We start from the raw sequence: 21598 nt of genomic DNA on the forward strand, positions 1-21598 counted from the left end.
TAAAAGTTCACACTTAATATATCAGGTATGAATTAGTTGTCATAGCATGTTAAGCAACCCAACAAATTAAACCATTTTCATCAAACAATTAATATTGTCTTTCTGTTATTAATGAAAACATGTATATATTTAGATGCATTTATTATTGCGGTCTGTTACAAATAAAAAGTTTACTAAAGATATTAGTAAAAAAAATCCATTTAACTTCCTTGGATGTTCATTGAATGGTAAGCATAATCTCTTACATCACTTTACTTTTTCTTTTTTCCTAAAAAGAAGAATGCAATATGTTCTTAATGACGATAATTAACTCAAAATGTACATTTAAATAGTTGAAACAATATGAAGCAGGTGTTATTTGTGTTAATATAAGAGAGGGGCGAAAGATAGCAGAGGGACATTCAAATTCAAAGATAAACTACAAACTGACACCGTTATAGCTCAAAAGTAAAAACAAAGACAATCAATTCTTCACAAGACACAACATATAACAAACTTTCAGAAACAGGATATATGTTTTAAAGGTAACATACAGCGTTTCTGGTGTATTTGAAATAACCGGTTCCTACAGCAATTTAAACTTAAAAATAAAGACTAAAAGCAACCAAAGGTCAGTGATGGACCTTCGACAATGAGAAATATCCACTGTATGTACAGGAAGCTATAACATTAAATATAAGAAACAATTCAAAGGGGAAAATTAAAGTCATACCAAATACACTTTAATTTACTGAATTTTCAAAGAATAAAGAACGTCAAATAAGCTAAATTTTAATTCATTATTATTCGTTGTATACTAATTTTCGTGGATTTCGTGGGTACCGGGGAACCAGGAGTTTACATGTTCAACGAATTACAAATTTCCGAAAAGAATATACTCATAGTTTGCAAAAACCTAGAAATAATATATCCAGGAAAATGCAAGTTTCTTCAATTCATGAAAATTGGGTCTCATGAAAATAAGTGAATCTACAGTATGCTTATTGGATTAATAAACTAATAAAATATTTACCAATTTCGTCAACTTTCATTTCTTTATTCCCATACAAACGAACACGAACATTATATGTCTCTGAAAAAGATGATAAGAATAGAAACCAACTGAAAACAACTTGAATTATGATCTATTTATTCATATTATTTGAGTGTGCTAAAAAAAAATGTTATATTAAAATATTATAGAAGTGAATAACAATTTAAATAATAACTATTTAAAAATTTACCAGAGCGTAATTTAGGTCAGGCAACTGTAGAGTAAAAATGTTAAAAAACAGTCAGTTATTAACATGATTTTGTATAATGTCAACAAACAAGTTTCGAGAAAATTAAGGACAGAAACATTTAGTATATATGTATTTTCAATTCAATGTATGGATCTAAGTGAATTGCATTTGGAAAGACAACGATATAGAAGAAGATATTTGTGTAACATTCTTGATTTGCTTTTACCTACACTAACAATATTTTGCGTTTTTCTATGGCTTTGAATAACATTCTCAACACAATATTTATAGTAAAGTACTTACTCTCTCTGCCTATTAAAAAATAAGAACAATTGAATATTTAAAAGGTGTATGTTATGAAAAGTAAAATCACTAAGATACTGACCTCCGAGGAAATTTAAAATGGAATGACAAGCTCAAATACATAAAACGAATGGAGAACAACTGTCATATTACTGACTTAGCAATGACATTTTTATATATAGAACATTCTAGGTTTAAGCTTGTTTTATAGCTAGCTAAACATCTAATATGTATGAAAATCGCATACAATTCCATAATATTAAAAACACAAAAATATACCAATTGATAGAAAGGTATTATACAATAAATCTTGCTTAATCTTCATTTGAATAAACTGAAAAAGAAATCTGAAAGATAACAAATGGATATTCAAGTTAAGACGTTGAAAAAAGATGATAACGTTATAACAAAGACCAACAATTTCAATTGTTATAATATTATCATAGATACACCACGTACAACTGTATAGGTTCAAATCGAGCGTCTTCTACAAGCTATTAATCAACGAAGCTCCAATATTATATATTATTTTTCCTTACCTGTATTTCCTCTGTCTCCTTTATCTCCTGTCGATCCTAAAAGTGTAATGATAATATAGCTAGTACATATTACTTTTTTTTTTTTTTTTAAAACGTGTTCGATTGAACCTACAATAAAACTCATATTTGTATGTGCAAGTTTAACTTCAGAATGTTTTAACTCCCAGATACTTCTACATGTTATAGGTACATAAATTAAGATGCCATTCTATCAGACAAAAGCACAAAGTGCAAAGCACCAAAATACCCTCAAAAAGTACTGATCCTATTTATTTTGATCGTTCAAGATAAAAAGTGAAATGATAAGTTTTTATTAACATTGTTCAAATACCAGTGCTTCAGTTCTGCACTTTTGTAATGCGTTATTTTCAAAAACATGCCAATCGTACTAAAAAAAGTAAAATCATTAAAATACTGAAATCCGAAGACTGCTACGTATTTTTTGGTATTATCATAACACAAAATACATTTCCTACATCGCTACAAATCGTCATTGTTGCAAAATCTCATAGTTATGATTTAGTTAATGTTTTGAATCGACATTTTTGTTTTTAATTGAAGTATTAAAAAGCGAAAATATTCAATTCATTTAACAAAACATTTAACATTTTATTAAAACAAAATTTACCATCCTTTCCATCTGCACCGTCTTTTCCTGTTAATGAAAATGTATATTTTAGGATAAATAGTATATTAGTAGTTATTAGAAATTATTTGCATTGTAATTATCGTATGTTATAAAGTATGCTATTTTGGTTGCGTGTGTATACTAAATGTATATGCATTGATCAGTTAATAATTGATATTCTTTATGTTTATCAATACCATGTGTATATGAAATTACAAATTCAGCAAAGGTTTTTCTCGTTACAAACGTGTTGTACTTTTGTTATTCTTATTTGTTTTTTTATCTCTGTTCGGCTATGTACACATACATTAATGAATGATTTAGGGAGAGTTTCTTTCGTCCCATTTGTGTGATAGGGAATCAATTATAAGGCGTCATCTTAAAAGAAAGGATGCAAAATGTAAGTACCGCCAAACTAGTACCATGCTATATATTTTAAATTAAGCTAAACAGACAGTGCAGAGAATGTACAATGGTTAATCGCCTCCAATTAAATATAACGTTGGCATTTGAAACTCATAATTATGTTATATTTGATGAATATCCCAATTCCGTATTAGATCATCTGCATATCAAATACATCTGTTTTCTAAAACTGGACAATGGACAATTGTCAATTACATGGTATCAAGTTATAACACTTACCATGTGGTCCTTGAAGTCCTGAAAAAGAGAAAAGATCATTCAATGATTATATTCAAACTGACCAGAGATAATCTAATCTCAGTATTTTGAACTTATTTCGAACAAAATTACCTTGGTTAGGAAAAGACATTTTACTATTCGAGACAAATATTTAAAAAGTATTTCAAGAAATAGTTTTCTCAAAAGGAGATAATTTAAATCTTGGTTTTTTTTAATACCATGAATGAGAATTACAGTGATTTAACGATCACAAATCAATTGAAAAATGTATTAAAATCTATTTGAAGTTAAAAATCATTTACATTGAAAAGATTTTATTTTTAGACAATCTCAAGTTTTGCTACATTAGAATGTAAGAGTATGTTAACATGTTCAGTTGATATCCCGAATAATTTAAATAGAATATGGCTGAGATTTTTTACCTAGCCTTATCAAACTTAAGTTTCAGCCGATTTTTTTTGAAACGAACACACATTGTGTAAGTCGAGACACAATAGCTGTAATTACTATTCTGTTTGAAACGTATGTATGTTGGCAGTTTTAGTTAACCTTTTAACACATAGTTTTAATGTTTTACTTCGCTTCACTCACCTCTGTCTCCCCTGTTGCCTTGCTGTCCTGAAATATGAAAAAAGATAGGTCAAAATGCATTGTCTTTTGGAGAAACTCATATCAGAAATTCCTTCGTTTTAAACCAAATTATTGTATTTTCTTCTGGATTATATAATTCTACTGTCTTACTTTAATTAAAGAATACAATAATTAAACCGATTTTGTACTCTTCATCTTAAATCAGTATGGTAAAAAAAAAGGTATGCAATGAACGTATCTTTTATTTCGTTTATCTGAAATAAACACGTCAATTATTCTAACAAGCTGCTATCGGTTTCAGGGGTCCTTGTTATACATTTTACATGTATGTATTTATTCAAATCAGAATCCATAATAAATTAAGAATAACTCAACTACTAAAATCTTTAGAAGGTAAAGAAACATATTTGTTTAACCTTCTAGCTGTATTAGATAGTAATAGTTTTAGCTAGCTTTAAAACCAGGATTAATTCATCATTTTCTACATTAGAGAATGTCTTTAACACGTCAGTAATATGACAGTTGTTATCATTCGTTTGATGTGTTTGAGGTGTTGATTTAGTCATTTGATTTAGGAATTTCCGTTTAGAATATTCCTCTCAGTTCAGGATTCTTGTGATTTCACTTTTTATTTCAAGCTCGTTCCCAAATTGTCAATTTTAATGTAAATACTTATTTCTTTATTGATTGACCACCTACATAAAATATTTGAAAACTGTCCCTTTACCAACATGTTTGCATATTTGTTTCATAAAAATCAGACATGCATTTCGTCAACAAACGACCCATCAGTGAAACTCAATTCGCCTCTTCATAATCTGAAAGACTATGGGTAATCTCATTGGTCGTACACCAAAATGAAGATAACGTTACGTCAATAGTTGAATTTCAATTGTTAAGAACGTTTTTAACCAATCACATCGTGTTGGTGTACGCGTTTGAAAATGTTAACCAGAGTGCATTATATTCTGAAACGGTCAATTGTTGTAAATAGTTGGCTTACCGGCATTTCCTTGGTTTCCTTTGTTTCCTTTCGATCCTATAATTAGAAAGATAATATGGATCAAAATCATCGAGGAATATCTTGAAAAGGCATCGTAATATATATTATTAAGTTCTTTGAAATCTACAAAAGTTATATGTTTAACTGATATGAATGAATGAAGGTTTAACAGCAAATAAAATCTTAAGTATTACAAAACAAATGCATACCTTTCATGCCCATCTGTCCTGTTGATCCAATTGGTCCTGAAAGAAAGAAAATATGTTGTACATCAGTTTTCGTATTCGGTGAAGTTTAACATTTCTCAAATAAAAAAACCTTTGATGACTTTTGTATTCTGAAACATACTTTGCATAACGGAAATCATGATGGTTTTTACATTTTCGTATAAGTTGCGTTTAGACAAAAAAAATCCGTTACCAAATTTAAGCATCCCTTTAATGTTGTAGAACTATTGACAGAGTGATGGGGTTTTTTTCTTAATGGAGTTCGCATCTCAGTTTCAAAATAATCAATTTTTCATAACACTAGTTTATATTGATGGAGGATCAATAAAGGAATCAAAAGAACAAAAAAAAATATATAAATCAATGAGAGTCAGGAGCCTCTGGCCTTTGTTTTAATTTTAGTTTCTTGTGTACAATTTGGAAATTAGTATGGCGTTCATTATCACTGAACTAGTATATATTTGTTTAGGGGCAAGCTGAAGGACGCCTCCGGGTGCGGGAATTTCTCGCTACATTGAAGACCTGTTGGTGACCTTCTGCTGTTGTTTTTTTTATTTGGTCGGGTTGTTGTCTCTTTGACACATTCCCCATTTCCATTCTCAATTTTATTTTATTGCCTTCGAGATATGACCCATTCAAATTTTGGCGGGAAAATATTCTCTCTTGATTTTTCTTAGCTTTAACATTGACAAGTTTAAGTTCTACAAAAGTATTGAAAAATAATTAAAATTTTATAAGACTTTTACAGATGGCTAATCATAATACAGTTATGTAAAATATTTAGAAAGAAAAAGAAAAAAGAGAGTCAATTGGCAAATTTTGTTAAGGTATTCAAATGGATGATTCCTAAAATGTGACAATTACCCAAAACATGACAAGCGAACATCCATAAGAAACATTATAGGATTAAACACATTTTTTCTAGAGGTTATTGATGTGTAAACCGGGGAGGTTAACTCACAAACTGAATTAAAGTCCAAAGGACTTTTATGTCAAGTTTGTGAGTTAGAGACCCGGTTTACACATCAATAACCTCTAGATAAAATGTGTTTAATCCTTCTAATTCTTCAGCCAAACATATGAGATTATTAATTTACATTATTACTTTGATGGCTACAATCAGACGCACAATGTCAATGGCATGTCGTAACTAAGGAGTACGCTGCCATCTTGACTTTCTAAAACTTAAATGTTCGATAAATGCAACAGAATCTAAAATGAACTAGCACCTACCTCAAAAATTTAATTTTAATTAGATACGATCCGAATTTGAAGCGTACAAATAACGAAATAATCTTCCGTCTGAAAGTTTTCAATCGTATGACGTCGTGTTTTGCCATGACGCAAATTCGCCAAATCGTTTTATTAAAATTTTATTTTTATACATTTTCGAAGCTCAAGTGCATTTATTTTATTTCTTTTCTTTTTGGTTATATATGCGTTAGAATAGAAACAACTGTTATGCAATTGTTTTATAATCTCAACTTGCTGAAAATCCCAGTATCCCTGTAAGAATGTGTATCGCGCATGAAATGATTACAAAAGTAGTTTCGGAAACATGGTTTATCGAAGTGTAAACCAAGAGAAAAATACTACTTGACCAATCCAATTCAGTAATTTATAGATATGCAAATGATATAAGAATTATTATTTAATTATCAAATGCCATGTCATTATATACACTCATGTTCAATTGATCGTATTAGATAATACTTGAAGAATATATGGAGATCATAGACAATAGACTATCCAGTATTGCTTGAATAAAAAAAAAGCAAAAAGGCAAAATGTGTACATAGTTGAAAACCACCTTGAAGACCCAACCTTTATTATTGTATTGAATTTAGGTTGAAGGTCACCAAAGTTATATATTTAAACTGTTTACTTACCAGTATTTCCTCTGTCTCCCATCCCTCCTTTCAATCCTAAGATTATAAAGATAAACTTATTAGTACAAATAGTGGGTTCTATAAATATATTTTGAAAGGTGTTCGATTGAAACTAAAGTAAATCTGTATGTTTCTATTTGTTTTGTTTTTCTTCTTCTCATTTTTTTTTTTTTTGATGTACAAATAAAAACACGAATAATGAGTAATAGACACATCAAAACGCTTTAGCTTATGCTGTTCAACATTATAACTTACAATGTAGGATAGTCATATTTAGTTTTCATTTTTAATATGACTGGGTTTGAAATAAATTTTAATGCCAAATCCTGCACTTTCTTGAGATTGTGATGTAACAGCTAAAACAATGATCGAATTGTCAAAAATCAGGCTTGTCGCATCGGATCGACACAAATAACAAAGAACAATACGTTCTTGTGTTACATCTTTTTCGATTGATGTATTTTTCATAATGATAATTTCAAATAAAAAGTTCGATGATTGATCAAAAATGTTATACGTTTTCTATTGTTGTGACTGCTTGTAGGTTGTTTTAAAGTCATCTAATCTCTAACAAGTAATGAGCAAAGTAATATAACTCGTTGTAAGTCAATTGATAAAAGTGGCAGATTTTGAACTATGTGACACAGGTCAATTACTGTAATTTGAACTTAAGTTGTAGAACATATCAAAATGTAAACAAAATAATTTGATATGTTTATAATTAACTTACCAACAAATCCTTTCCTGCCTTCTCTCCCTGTTAAAATAAATTTATATTTATAAATATAACAAGGTTGTACAAACCACTACATTGTGTTCCATTGACTATAGAAAAATAATTCTGTTAAAATCATCTGAACGCTTTAATCATGTTCTATTATAAAGAAAATAGTTAACTTTCCAATGATCAATATAAAGATTTGTCAGTTGTCAAATATCAAATATCAATTGTAACTTTTCGATTAATGGTGCAATTACTGTCTTTTAACATGAAAATTGACACCACTTATGTCCATGTAAATAAATTAAGAAAATTACCCGGAATTCCTTTAGCTCCTGAAAAAAAGAAAAATCTATTTAGTTTTCACCAGACTGATATGATACATTCTTAGGTTTTGTTGATGTACGTTATTACTGAGAGATTAAACAGTTACTATTTACAATACTGTGGATTCATTATTATTCGTTGGATACCAATTTTCGTGGATGTCGCGGGTATATGTTACCTACGAAATTAAATGATCAACGAAAGACAAATTATCTGAAGGCCTGTATAAAAATTTCGACAAAACCACGAAATTAAATATCCAAAAACATGCAAGTTTTACTTAATCAACGAAAATTGGTGCCCACGAAAATCAATGAATATACAGTAACTTAACATAGAATAGAAATGCGAGGTTATGATTAAACCATGTATAATAATTTTTACTGAACCTGAGGTTCATGTAATAGAAAGCCATGTAAAACTCATACTTGAGTTATTTACCGCGCATGTGGTATGGTATGTATACAAGGGTTCTAATTTTTCATCTGAAATGAAATGTCAATAAACCTATTTGCTAAAATTTTCACAGTGCTTTTAATCTATTTTCGTTCATACAGACAGGTATGAAAATAGCAGAGTTTGTCGGCTCTTCACTCTGTTATAATCCAAATTTGAAAATGATTGTAGTTGGCATTCTCGATTTATAATTTGAATTATTTTGGTTGAACATTTTTGGTTTCTGTAAAAATTTTGTAATGCAATGGCTCAAATTTTGTGACACGAGACATAGTGCAACTCCTAAACTGCTATCGCATTTGAACAATTTTTTTAAATGCGTATAAAAAAAGTATAATATAAGCATATGTTGTATTTTAGGAAAGTCTTGATGTCTATAAACTGACTTGAGTATATGACGGAACACGTTGATGGTCGGTATTGTAGTTAATGTAGTTGGTTGTGCATAAGACATGTAAGATAAATATAAAATCAATTGTAAATTAACAGTGTAATAGCTATACAAAGCCTGAACTGAATTTACAGGATCACAAAGTTTCTGAATGGATAGTAATAAACGTAGTAGATGTTGTAAAATTCAACACAATTTGAATGGTTTGCACTATAAATGAAGATACTTTTTTAATTATTTGATGTAAAAATTAAAATAAAAAAAAAATACTCAATAAACAAATGATATTAATGTTTAATGTTGTAGAATTAGAAAGTTAAACATATTATTTTTTTTTCTTACAAGGGTCCTCAATTGTAATTTAGGATATATATGTTAAAGAACATCAGTTGTTCGACCTGTTAGTCAAATGCGTTTTGTTTAAATATACTTTTTCACTCTTTTGGTCTTTTGGAAAATGTTGTTTGTGCTGTTTTTAGACCCTTCTACAACGAAATTTGTTTGACATGCACACGTATAAAAACTGCGGTTTTTATCCAACGCAGTCATAGGTTTGAACGTAGTTTTCAATTTAGACTCGTTTATATATATATATATATATAGTCATGTTGGATTAATCACCCTTACCGAATACAGGACGACAGCTTGGCTTTTCTGGGAAATAACCTAATTTACAGGCCCCTTGACACAATGTCTTCTTTGTTTACTTGCTATAAACACAACAACAAACTGTTACTCAAATGACATTTTTTTCTGTTAAAAAAACAAATATATACTCATGACGCATGGTTCTTCTACAAAATACACATCAGTGATTTTGGATGTTGCATTATGCTTTACTTACCAATATCTCCTGCTGAACCCCTATCTCCTCTCGAGCCTACAATTGTATGGAGAAATAATGAGTGCGAAATATTTCTTTGAACAAAAAATCAACAATAATGCGCTAGGTTAAAATTGAAATCAATCAATCAATCAGTTTCTGCTGCTGAATTGTTGTTTTTACGATATTAGTAGTTAAGTGCCTCCTAATTGTTTTTTTTTTATTATACGGGATACTTAGTAACGTGGCTATTTTTACAGTAAGTAGTGATTACCAGACCAAATATGATTATTTGATAATCTTGTACTGTTTTGTTTATAAAATAATGAGTGGTTATATTGGAACATTTTTGAGATTATGTGATGATTTGGATATTCCCGTGAAGGGCCTCATTTAATTTTAGTTACATTCATAAGATTGCATTACACGTTTACTTTTTGAAACTTTCCTGATGACTGCAAATCAGTTTTTTTAAAACACATATTCACTATAAAACTGAAAAAAAGTATTTATCGTTTAACTCTCACTTTGTAAGCTGCCATTTTGTAAACAAATTAGCAAAGTCTTTCAAAAACTTAACAGATGAATGGACACAAAGTAGACTCTAATCGGCCTAGACATTTTGTACGTGTGTCTTTTGGCTGATTTTTTTTAAGCATGGATTAATAATTCAATCGTATTTCTATACTTTCGGATTTTAAAAGTACAGTTTCATCACAATACACGTGTTTGTGTCTGTCTCAAAAACGTCTCAGACATTGTTAAAAATCCGTGACGTATATAAATTTAAAATTATCGTTATATCGGATATTGATTTGTAGTTCAATTTTGTCTTGCTGTTTTAATATCCAAAATATTCAGTACAACACGTTTTGATCTGAATTTCATTCATTTTATATGTTAAATTTTTAGTTCAAATAATTGCAACAATTACATACCGATAAAGCCAATTTCTCCTTTTTTACCGGGGGCTGTTCCTGAATGATAAAAGAATTAATATTAATATTTATATCATACGATAAAATATCCACTGGCCAACAATATAACATTTTCTACAGTAAATATTAAAAAGAAGATTTGGAAGGATTGCCAAAAAGATAATTCTCCTATCGAAACCAAATAACGGAAAAAAAACAATCATATGTTAATATGCGGCCTTCAACAATGAGCAAAGCAAATTCTGCATCATAATCGATAATAATAAAAAAGTAAAGTTGGCCATAATTTGATATGACTGTATTATATCTCGTCTCTTTTGTGCATATATACTACTGTTTTCCTTTTGTAGTTATTGTGTTTCCTCGGTGTTAGTTTGCATCCCAGATTTCCTAAATCGATGCATGCGTATTGAAAACAGTGTATTACTGTTGTCATATGTGTATAGTTAGGTATGCAATTAGTATGCTTGAGTTATATATGTATCATTTACGTTATGGTTATGAATACAGTGCCAATATCTGAAAAGGCATGTGAATTAGAATAAGAACGACGAATTATGATAATAATGACGTAATATTTGTATAAACTTATCGTAGATGCTACGCTAGATATTGTATACGCTTTTTGCGCGTTTCGTCATCAAAACATGCTCACAAGAAAAGAAAAAATAATGTACACTTTATATTTTGGATGTTGTTTTTCTTACCGGGATCTCCTTGGTCTCCCTGAGGGCCTGGATCTCCTAAAATAATAAAGATATAAAGATTCGTATCTATTTTTTTGTTATACAAGTTGAGTCAAGGTGAACGAGTGTTATATAGCGGTTGAAATAGTGCAGGCAGTGATGTCTCGATATCTGTATATCATGAGTTTGAATCCCGGCAATGGAATATAAAAAATGTGCTTCCACTAATTTTGAAGATTTAACATTGTCGTTCTGACATTTAGAGTATTCTCGTCAGTAGAATGTATCACAGGATCTGCTTACCCTTCGGGAGCACATGAGCTCACACCCAGTTTTTTTAATCTATGAGTTTGACTGTCACTTTTGTTATCTTTCGCTCCTCTTTTATATCATGTATATAAGGCATGGGTATGCAATATATTGCAGATTAGCTAAATTACATATTGTACATACATTATCTATCGATATGGCTATAGATAAAGGAAGATGTGGTGTGAGTGCCAATAAGACAACTCTCCATCCAAATAACAATTTAAAAAAAATGCAAACCATTATAGGTCAATGTAAGACCTTCAACATGGAGCCTTGACTCGCACGAACACCAAACTGTCGTAGTCTCTGTTATGTTCACTTTGAGTTAAATAATATGACCATACTTCTTGATATCCAAATCATTATAATCTTACACACGACGTTTATGTTTCTTCCAAATGACCCAGAAAAAGATCCAAATCACAAAGACCTATATTTTTAAAGATTATTATTTATCTTACCTCCGATATATATTTAGGGATATGATCGGTTAAAAGCAACCGCGTAAAGAACGTGTATATTCCATTTTAGATAAGAAGGCGGGGCATATTTGAATACACGGTTAGTAGTGGTGGTATGTCCCTTTATAGAAACAAAACATTACTAAAAAAAATCTTAAAGGTTTTAACAGACGTAGAAATTAATGAAGTAAGATTGAAATATATTAATAACGCTAGTTAATTTCTAACAAGATGTTATTGGTAATATGGTGGTAAATTCCATGAGAAATAGAAGCTCTTATCCATGTGGAATTTATTGACCCCATATATACCGTATAAGGTATAATGTCACTAATAATATCTGATATGGTTTTGGTTTTTAATATTGATTTTTTTTTTACAAATCCGTTTTGAAATCTGATATGTTAAACTTACTGTTTTTTTGTTTTTTTTGTTTTTTTTCTAAACGTAAATACATGTATATGTATTTTAAATAGATAAAACAAATGTGTACCTTGTGGTCCCAATGGTCCTGGTCCTCCGTTACCTCCTGAAAAAACAGAAAATATGTCATGCCATAGTCGACGTTCTCGAATAAAGTAAAGTAATGCAAAGTCAAACCAAGAAAAATACAGAAATCAAGGGAAAATTTAAATCTTAAGTTCTGTATCAAAATGCAAAATCAAAGAATTAGCTATGTTGAGTAAAGTGTCACATGTAATGACCATCTGTACGTCTCATTCTGGTGTTTATACTACTCAGAGACAAGTTTGCAGGACTTCCATTAAGATTTCTATATCATATCTATCAATTAAATTAACCACTGTTTGCTATGTAGAATTGGCTGTGTAATGCTTATGCTAGAATAACTGTCTCTTGTGCACTATGGGGATTTTTACACAACCATCATTTGAAAAGGGTCGTAAGTAAACCTAAAAGATTACTCACCTTTAAACATAATACTAGTGTAAACATAAAAAAAAACTGTGTACTTGCATCATCGATTTGTATTAAGCAGTGCATGAAACCCTTATAACTTGTACAAAAAATCTGTACAAATTGTAACATAAATATTACAACAAAAGCAAGTTTGTCATTAACAATTCAAGCGTAGGTTATAACAATCCTTATTTTGTTTCGAATACCGTGAAAACGCACATAACTCAAGCTTCACAGCCGAAAATAAACTTACAAAGTTTTCTATTTATCTTATATATTAACAATATTTGCATATTGATAATCTATAAAGCGAGAGTCTCCATTTTATCATTTGAAATGTAAGTCTGTAAACTCATACTAGGTCAATAAACCTAGAGGATACTGCAGGAATTCATGCAGCTTATAGATAACCGCCCGATATTACTCTCACTGCAAATAATATCTATATTTTGATACTTCAAGGGAATTAGCATAACAGTATTGTGTCTCCAACCTTATGTTGATATGATAAACTCGCCAAAGCTTGTTTAATTTACATGATACAATTCAAATTATTAATGTATTACCGGCAACTCCGAAGGCTCCTTGATCTCCGGTACTACCTAAAATGATACATATATAAACATGAAAAAGGGTATATAGAATTGATTGTTTCAAGTTTTAAATGATATAAGAAAATAAGCCTTAAGGTGGTACCTTACACTACAGGGAGATAACTCTGTAAAGTCAGCTAAACGTTTCAATTACGTTGTGTTGTAAAAAGAATATTATGCTTCTCAATGATCAAAATTGGGGTTTGTCAAATTGCTATGTAACCAGTGTAATTTTTCTGACGAAACGGTTGGTTAAATTTTTTTTTTAAATTATTTTTTTTTTGTTAAAATGTCAGAATACTTTGTCAAAATTTTATGAAAATTAAACGAGCCAAATTAATTTTAGTGAAAGTGTTGGGAACCACCTTAATACGGACAAATCAGCATGTTCCGATTATGTTGCCCTGTCGATAGGAATCAAGAGTATTGCTCTCCGGACAGAACCAATAAATGTAAAAAGCCGTATTGGCTAATGGCTAACTTCCGATATAAATAATCTCACGTCTTGCTTAACTTTGGATGTTTCATTCAGCATAACAAAAACACATTTGTATTATATTTTATCAGCTTAAAATCATGATATAAAAAGTAAAAATGGTGTTAGTGTTTTGTAACGTCTTGAGGTCTTAAACGTAAATATATAACAGACTTTTTTAAGTACCACTTCGATTATTGACACTGTTTCTAAACTGTTGATCGATCATTAAAACGAAGACGATACAAGAGTAATAAAAATTTAAATATCTGATTTTTTTCTTCCTAGCTTTTTTTTTTGCTAGATTAAATGCAAACAGAATTGAAAAGAATGAAATTAAGTATTTGGGCAAGATATCAGAAACACCATGCGAAATGTTGACCCAATATCCCTGGACGTAAATGCGAAAAGACAAGTCCAGATAGGAAACTATGTAATTTCGTCACGATATGTTTCTTCATTCTCCTTTTGAATGCGTATTTGATATCAATAACCAGGCTAACTCGACGTAAATTAACAAGGGTAACATTGACGTGCAATGCAATGAACTCAAACATTCCTGACGACGACTAAGCAATATAAGGTTTTATTGACGATGCATTGAAGATGCCCCTGTGGTTCAAAATTTTCTCCTACATTTGAATTTACGTAAATGTGAGCATTTAAAAATTAATATGAGGACTCTTTAAAGAGCAAAACTAAAACCGACGCGCAAGCTGAAAAGACATGGCTTAATGTCAAACAATTCAAATGACAAAATCAACAGCCTTATAGATATAGGAAGATGTGGTGTGAGTGCCAATGAGACAACTCTCCATCCAAATAACAATTATGCATAGTACTCACAAATAATGGAAAATATATTATATAAAAACATTACCATATTGCACTTCAAGTTGTGTGTCAATGGAATATTGTTTTGAAGAATAAATAACATGATACTTTGTTTGAAAATCCCAACAATTAATTTCAAATATACTTCGAAAACGCAAATCATGACGATGCTTATATTACTGTGAATTCATTATTGGTCGTTGGATATTACTTTTCGTTAACAACGATATTAAACGTTCAACCAAAAAAAAACATAGCCATTCATACAGATTTTAGCAACACGACGAAATCAAAGATCCACGAAAATAAAGTTTTTCCTCAATCCAGAAACATTCTTATCACCGAAAATAAACAAATCCATAGTATGTTTTCGAAAAGGATTTTATGATAACGTTATGTGTAGCTTAACTTATACGACCAACAATTCATTGAGTGTAACCTCCCTTTTTAAATTATCCCAGAACTATTCATTTAGTTTCCTATATGATGGTCTCAAAGTTATCAATTAAAATAAAAGGATATGAAATCGTGTTCCATTAATCCCCTTACACCTGAACACTGTATGTATGTTAATAGTTTTCACTGAAACATATTTCATTTTTCTAATCCTGTTACGGGAGTGACAAGAGCTTACTGTGTCTCTTACCATAAGATTGTACAATACGCTCGTCATATGTACCACGCTTGGAAATGTGCAATCGAAAAAACAGATTCGTCTACACAAGACTAGTAAGTGACATTCAAATCAAAAACACAAAAAATACTTATACGGCAGAATTTGTCAAACATTACATTGTATTCCATTAAGTTTGAAGGCTACATAATATGTTTAAATCATGTGATTTGTTAAACTTACCTTTATCCCCCAAGTCTCCTTTTGGTCCTTTTGGTCCTTAAATTGTATAGATATGAATATTAGTACGGATATTTTATTTTAACTGTATTTAAGATAATATGTGCAATTACAACTTCGATTAAAAAATGTCATTGACGTTAAAGTTTGGAGTGTAAAAACATTCCAGCTGGCAACTTATCAATAGGAATTGATTTAATTCGCCGTTTCAGAATCTAATGTATCCTGGTTAATATTTTTAAAAGCGTATACCAAAGCGTTTTGATAGGTTTAAAACATTATAAACAATGGAAATTCAACCAATGACGTAACGTTATTTTCACTTTGGGGTACGAACAATGAAATTAACCATGATGCTTTAGATTATGAAACGGCCAATGGCTGATTCATTTTATGTCCATTGTGGTTTGATAAGTCTTAAAATTAGATATTACAATTTGCATTATAGTTATGCGTTATGAAATAATAATCCATCAGAGACTACATCAAACGTGAATGTTATCAATGAAAGATCTCCATACAGCTTTAGGAAAAAAAGTAAAACTCAAGTTAAGGTGTTATGTGTGTCTAAATTAACAATGATAGAATTTATACATTCTTTACCAAAACGTAGTTTGTACTGATACATGTGATAGATGTTCAAAAATATGATAAAAATGAAGGGTCTCCGGGAATTTTTATCAATTTACAGTTTTTGACACATTTTTTTATTGGATTATACAGATAAAAACATCATAATGTGATAATAAGCTTAACTTAGTGAAAGAATTGTAAAATAAATAAAAAACGAGAAGATAGCTTTAAGAATATACTTTGAGAATAGTAGAAGATAAAATAAGGTCACCAGACGTTTTTGCTGGCTAAAATTCATTATAGCAAAATTCCATGTAGATTCCTTCAGGAAATGCACTACTTCAGAGTTACATATCCTTTAATAGTATTAACGGTACCAATTTCTTTTCCTGCACCCTATGCGTGTTTCGACAATACATGTCTCTACAGTGATGCTCGGGGCATTAATATTTGAAATCCAAAGCTTATATAAAAGATGAAGAGATTTAACCCAAAAATGCCACTTGAAAAAAACATTAAAAATCTAGCAAAAAAATTATACACTTGTTAAAATATTATTATTTAGAACTTTTTAATCCTTTAATGTTTTTCTTTTATATGCAAATTCACATTCCTGCATCAAATTTTGATTGAAAATCTTTAAATTAGGTTCTCTGCTTTTCAAAATCCAAGATGGAAAAAGCCAATCACACCTGAAATTAGAGCCAAACATTACACTTTTTCCAAAAAAAATCAAATGTGACAATATACAGTTGAAATTGTGCATGTAACTTACCCGTTGGTCCTTCGTCTCCCCTCGCTCCTGGCGATCCTACCTCTAAAAAAATAAAGTGATAAATATAAGAACACAACCTTTAGAGATATAAGAAAAGGTTAATAATAAAAATCAGAACTCAGAGCAAAATTCACAACGGGAATCCTGCCTACCCTCAAATGGCAATTATTTGAAAACCAAATGCTCAAACACACAAAAAGAATGGAAGTGTATTTGATTGAAAATACAATAAAAGTGTGCTATTGCCATGTAATATTTAGGGCTGACAATTTCGTGGTGACGGCAAGAAGACATAACATTGATTTGATTGATATTTCTTCGTGTCCCCTTGTTGTCCGATACGTAGCTAATAAACATTGTTGATATAACAGTGTTATAATAGAGACCACATAACGTATAATTATGCAATAGCCTTTAAAAAACAAAGGACTACAAACATTTATTGACATGTCAGTGCCAGAATCCATATAAACTGATGGAGATATTATGTGTTCATTATTTGAAAATCAACCACCATATCTTCGCTGAGGAGGAACGTAGCAAGTTACTATGAATTATACAAATAGAACATAAACCGTATCATGCAAACAACTGATTTTAGAATATTTCCGATACAAACTCTTACACGTAAGTCAATACAAGTTTTAAAACAAATGAGACTTAAATGGCATGACTTGATATATACAATATCGTTACTATATCTTTTCTTAGTCTTAGTCTTATTAAAGTATTGGTTAGTTCTATACATTAATGACCAAATGACTCTACTTTGTACAATTTATACTAAGTAACCATTACAGATAAAATTTGAAATATCTGAACGTGTACGACGTCAATACATTGTACACTATATACTAAGTAACCATTACAGATAAGATTTGAAATATCTGAACGTATACGACGTCAATACATTGTACACTATATACTAAGTAACCATTACAGATAAGATTTGAAATATCTGAACGTGTACGACGTCAATACATTGTACACTCTATACTAAGTGACCATTACAGATAAGATTTGAAATATCTGAACGTGTACGACGTCAATACATTGTACACTATATACTAAGTAACCATTACAGATAAGATTTGAAATATCTGAACGTGTACGACGTCAATACATTGTACACTATATACTATAGTCGCCGTCACGTAAAATTGGCACCATGATTTTTGTCAAAATTTTCTAAAATATCGACCGCGTTTACTCGAGATCATGTTTTTCAATTAGCGGGATAAAAATCCAATCCAAATATATACTACTGTCCTACCTTTTATTGTGTTTGCACTGTATAATCCTGACCTTCACATTTTCCAAGATTGTTTTCATTATAAAACCGCCATCTTGGTTTCTATGAGGATCCCTTACTACATAACATTCGTTACTCTCCAGGTAATATCATTGTCATTGATGATACGATTTCCCGCGCTTTTTACATAGAGATGACGCACAGTTCCGAGAGACACAAGAAAATTGAGAGCACGTGGACTCCACGGCAACACTTCCGGTAATAACAATGTCGAATTCCACCATACAAAATAATCCTGGATTTTGTGAAGGTCAGGATTATACTGTGCAAACACAATAAAAGGTAGGACAGTAGTATATATTTGGATTGGATATTTATCCCGCTAATTGAAAAACATGATCTCGAGTAAACGCGGTCGATATTTTAGAAAATTTTGACAAAAATCATGGTGCCAATTTTACGTGACGGCGACTATAAGTAACCATTAAAGATAAGATTTGAAATATCTGAACGTGTACGACGTCAATACATTGTACACTATATACTAAGTAACCATTACAGATAAGATTTGAAATATCTGAACGTGTACGACGTCAATACATTGTACACTATATACTTAGTGACCATTACAGATAAGACTTGAAATATCTGATCGTGTACGACGTCAATACATTGTACACTATATACTAAGTAAAAATTACAGATAAGATTTGAAATATCTGAACGTGTACGACGTCAATACATTGTACACTATATACTAAGTAACCATTACAGATAAGATTTGAAATATCTGATCGTATACGACGTCAATACATTGTACACTATATACTAAGTAACCATTACAGATAAGATTTGAAATATCTGAACGTGTACGACGTCAATACATTGTACACTATATACTAAGTGACCATTACATATAAGATTTGAAATATCTGAACGTGTACGACGTCAATACATTGTACACTATATACTAAGTAACCATTACAGATAAGATTTGAAATATCTGAACGTGTACGACGTCAATTCATTGTACACTATATACTAAGTAACCATTACAGATAAGATTTGAAATATCTGAACGTGTACGACGTCAATACATTGTACACTATATACTAAGTAACCATTACAGATAAGATTTGAAATATCTGAACGTGTACGACGTCAATACATTGTACACTATATACTAAGTAAAAATTACAGATAAGATTTGAAATATCTGATCGTGTACGACGTCAATACATTGTACACTATATACTAAGTAACCATTACAGATAAGATTTGAAATATCTGAACGTATACGACGTCAATACATTGTACACTATATACTAAGTGACCATTACAGATAAGATTTGAAATATCTGATCGTGTACGACGTCAATACATTGTACACTATATACTAAGTGACCATTACAGATAAGATTTGAAATATCTGAACGTGTACGACGTCAATACATTGTACACTATATACTAAGTAACCATTACAGATAAGATTTGAAATATCTGAACGTGTACGACGTCAATACATTGTACACTATATACTAAGTAACCATTACAGATAAGATTTGAAATATCTGATCGTGTACGACGTCAATACATTGTACACTATATACTAAGTAAAAATTACAGATAAGATTTGAAATATCTGATCGTGTACGACGTCAATTCATTGTACACTATATACTAAGTAACTATTACAGATAAGATTTGAAATATCTGATCGTGTACGACGTCAATTCATTGTACACTATATACTAAGTAAAAATTACAGATAAGATTTGAAATATCTGATCGTGTACGACGTCAATACATTGTACACTATATACTAAGTAACCATTACAGATAAGATTTGAAATATCTGATCGTGTACGACGTCAATTCATTGTACACTATATACTAAGTAAAAATTACAGATAAGATTTGAAATATCTGATCGTGTACGACGTCAATACATTGTACACTATATACTAAGTAACCATTACAGATAAGATTTGAAATATATGATCGTGTACGATGTAAATACATTACGTTGAATTATATTCATGAATAATTACCATGTACCGTTGATAAAATTTTGTAAAGGTTTGACAAGTTTGTGATAAAATAAAATCAAAAAATTCCAGAGAGCACGTACAGTTTTACAAATGTTGATACTTAATCAGAATTATAAGGTGTATTGACTAAAAATAAAATCATTTACCGTGTCCGGAACATGTACAGACAAAAACAAGAAACAGAAAACAGGTCCAAAACAGATGCTTCATTCTTTTAATTTTATGTCTTGATTCCGCTGTTTAATAAGTTAACAATACACATATATTTGTTCAGATTAGCCTTTTATATACATAGTAAATAATTTTACCTTTTAAACTATGGTTGACTCTCTTTTTTCTATCAAGTGAAAAGTTTACGTGAATATAATTAAAACAATTTCAAGTAATATCTTATTTCAGTTTAAGTAAGATTGCTGAGGTTACAGTTTCAACTATATCCAATACATTTCTGACTTGAAGTTTTTAAAAGGCCGAAAATGCCTCTTTTTTTTTCTTTTAGTATATTAAGCTTTGTTGACTGGGTTTTAATAATTGTTCAACGATACAAATTATTGGTGATGTCATATAAATGTAATATGTCGATACCCAATCTCTTACAAATCAGACACATCAGGCCGGTTTCTGAACATGCTGGCAGAGTAACCTTGCCTTGATACATTTTTGATTACAATTTAACCATTTATGACAAGGCTTTGAATAGCAGAAAGTATGAATTAGGGTCTCCATTTTTGTTGCTTTTTATTTATCTATTGTTTTGTGCTTTTATGTGTTTGTTTCTCATTTATCTATCGATATATCTGTCCATCAATTATTTTATTTAATGATATGAAGAAGAATTTAAATAGTAGATTTATCCCTCTGCAACCTTTCGACCGCACTACAACTTAAACGTTTTTGAAAAAAACTTAGAAAAGAAAAACAAAAACTGGCAACATATGTTAAGGTCGTGAAAGTTGAATAAAAAAAATTATTTAATGAGATGTAATTTTCTTTTACTCAATGTCCCTTTCACAAATGATATCGGATATGTTCCTTACGTCGTAACTACACTCCCCTTCCCTTTCATGAATTTGACCTACCGAATTAGACTATTTGTAATCACATAAGCAAC

General features: G+C 30.3%; 1 protein-coding gene across 1 annotated transcript; it reads right to left on the reverse strand.

The window, feature by feature from the left end:
- Window positions 1-251: 251 nt before the first annotated feature.
- Window positions 252-21145, reverse strand: LOC134697753 (collagen alpha-2(VI) chain-like). Its single transcript, XM_063560040.1, has 19 exons — window positions 21073-21145; window positions 17185-17226; window positions 15840-15875; window positions 13648-13683; window positions 12657-12692; window positions 11412-11447; window positions 10705-10743; window positions 9788-9823; window positions 7779-7805; window positions 7049-7084; window positions 5142-5177; window positions 4933-4968; window positions 3930-3956; window positions 3339-3356; window positions 2694-2720; window positions 2066-2101; window positions 1527-1535; window positions 1013-1072; window positions 252-268 (listed from the first exon to the last, which is right to left on the reverse strand). Exons 1-19 carry the CDS (start codon window positions 21143-21145, stop codon window positions 252-254), a joined length of 663 nt encoding a protein of 220 aa, XP_063416110.1.
- Between the last annotated feature and the right edge of the window lie 453 nt (window positions 21146-21598).

This window comes from Mytilus trossulus, chromosome 14 (genome assembly GCF_036588685.1).
Source record: "Mytilus trossulus isolate FHL-02 chromosome 14, PNRI_Mtr1.1.1.hap1, whole genome shotgun sequence".
Taxonomy (NCBI): domain Eukaryota; kingdom Metazoa; phylum Mollusca; class Bivalvia; order Mytilida; family Mytilidae; genus Mytilus; species Mytilus trossulus.

Bases quoted from the DNA above. Each gene is read 5' to 3' on its own strand.
- LOC134697753 (XM_063560040.1), bottom strand. From the start codon at position 21,145: ATGTATCAAGGCAAGGTTACTCTGCCAGCATGTTCAGAAACCGGCCTG. The intron at 17,227-21,072 runs GTATCGACATAT...TTATTTTTTTAG, and splicing joins TCTGATTTGTAAGAGATTGG to AGGTAGGATCGCCAGGAGCG. The intron at 4,969-5,141 runs GTATGCATTTGT...TTCTAATTATAG, and splicing joins AGGACAGATGGGCATGAAAG to GATCGAAAGGAAACAAAGGA.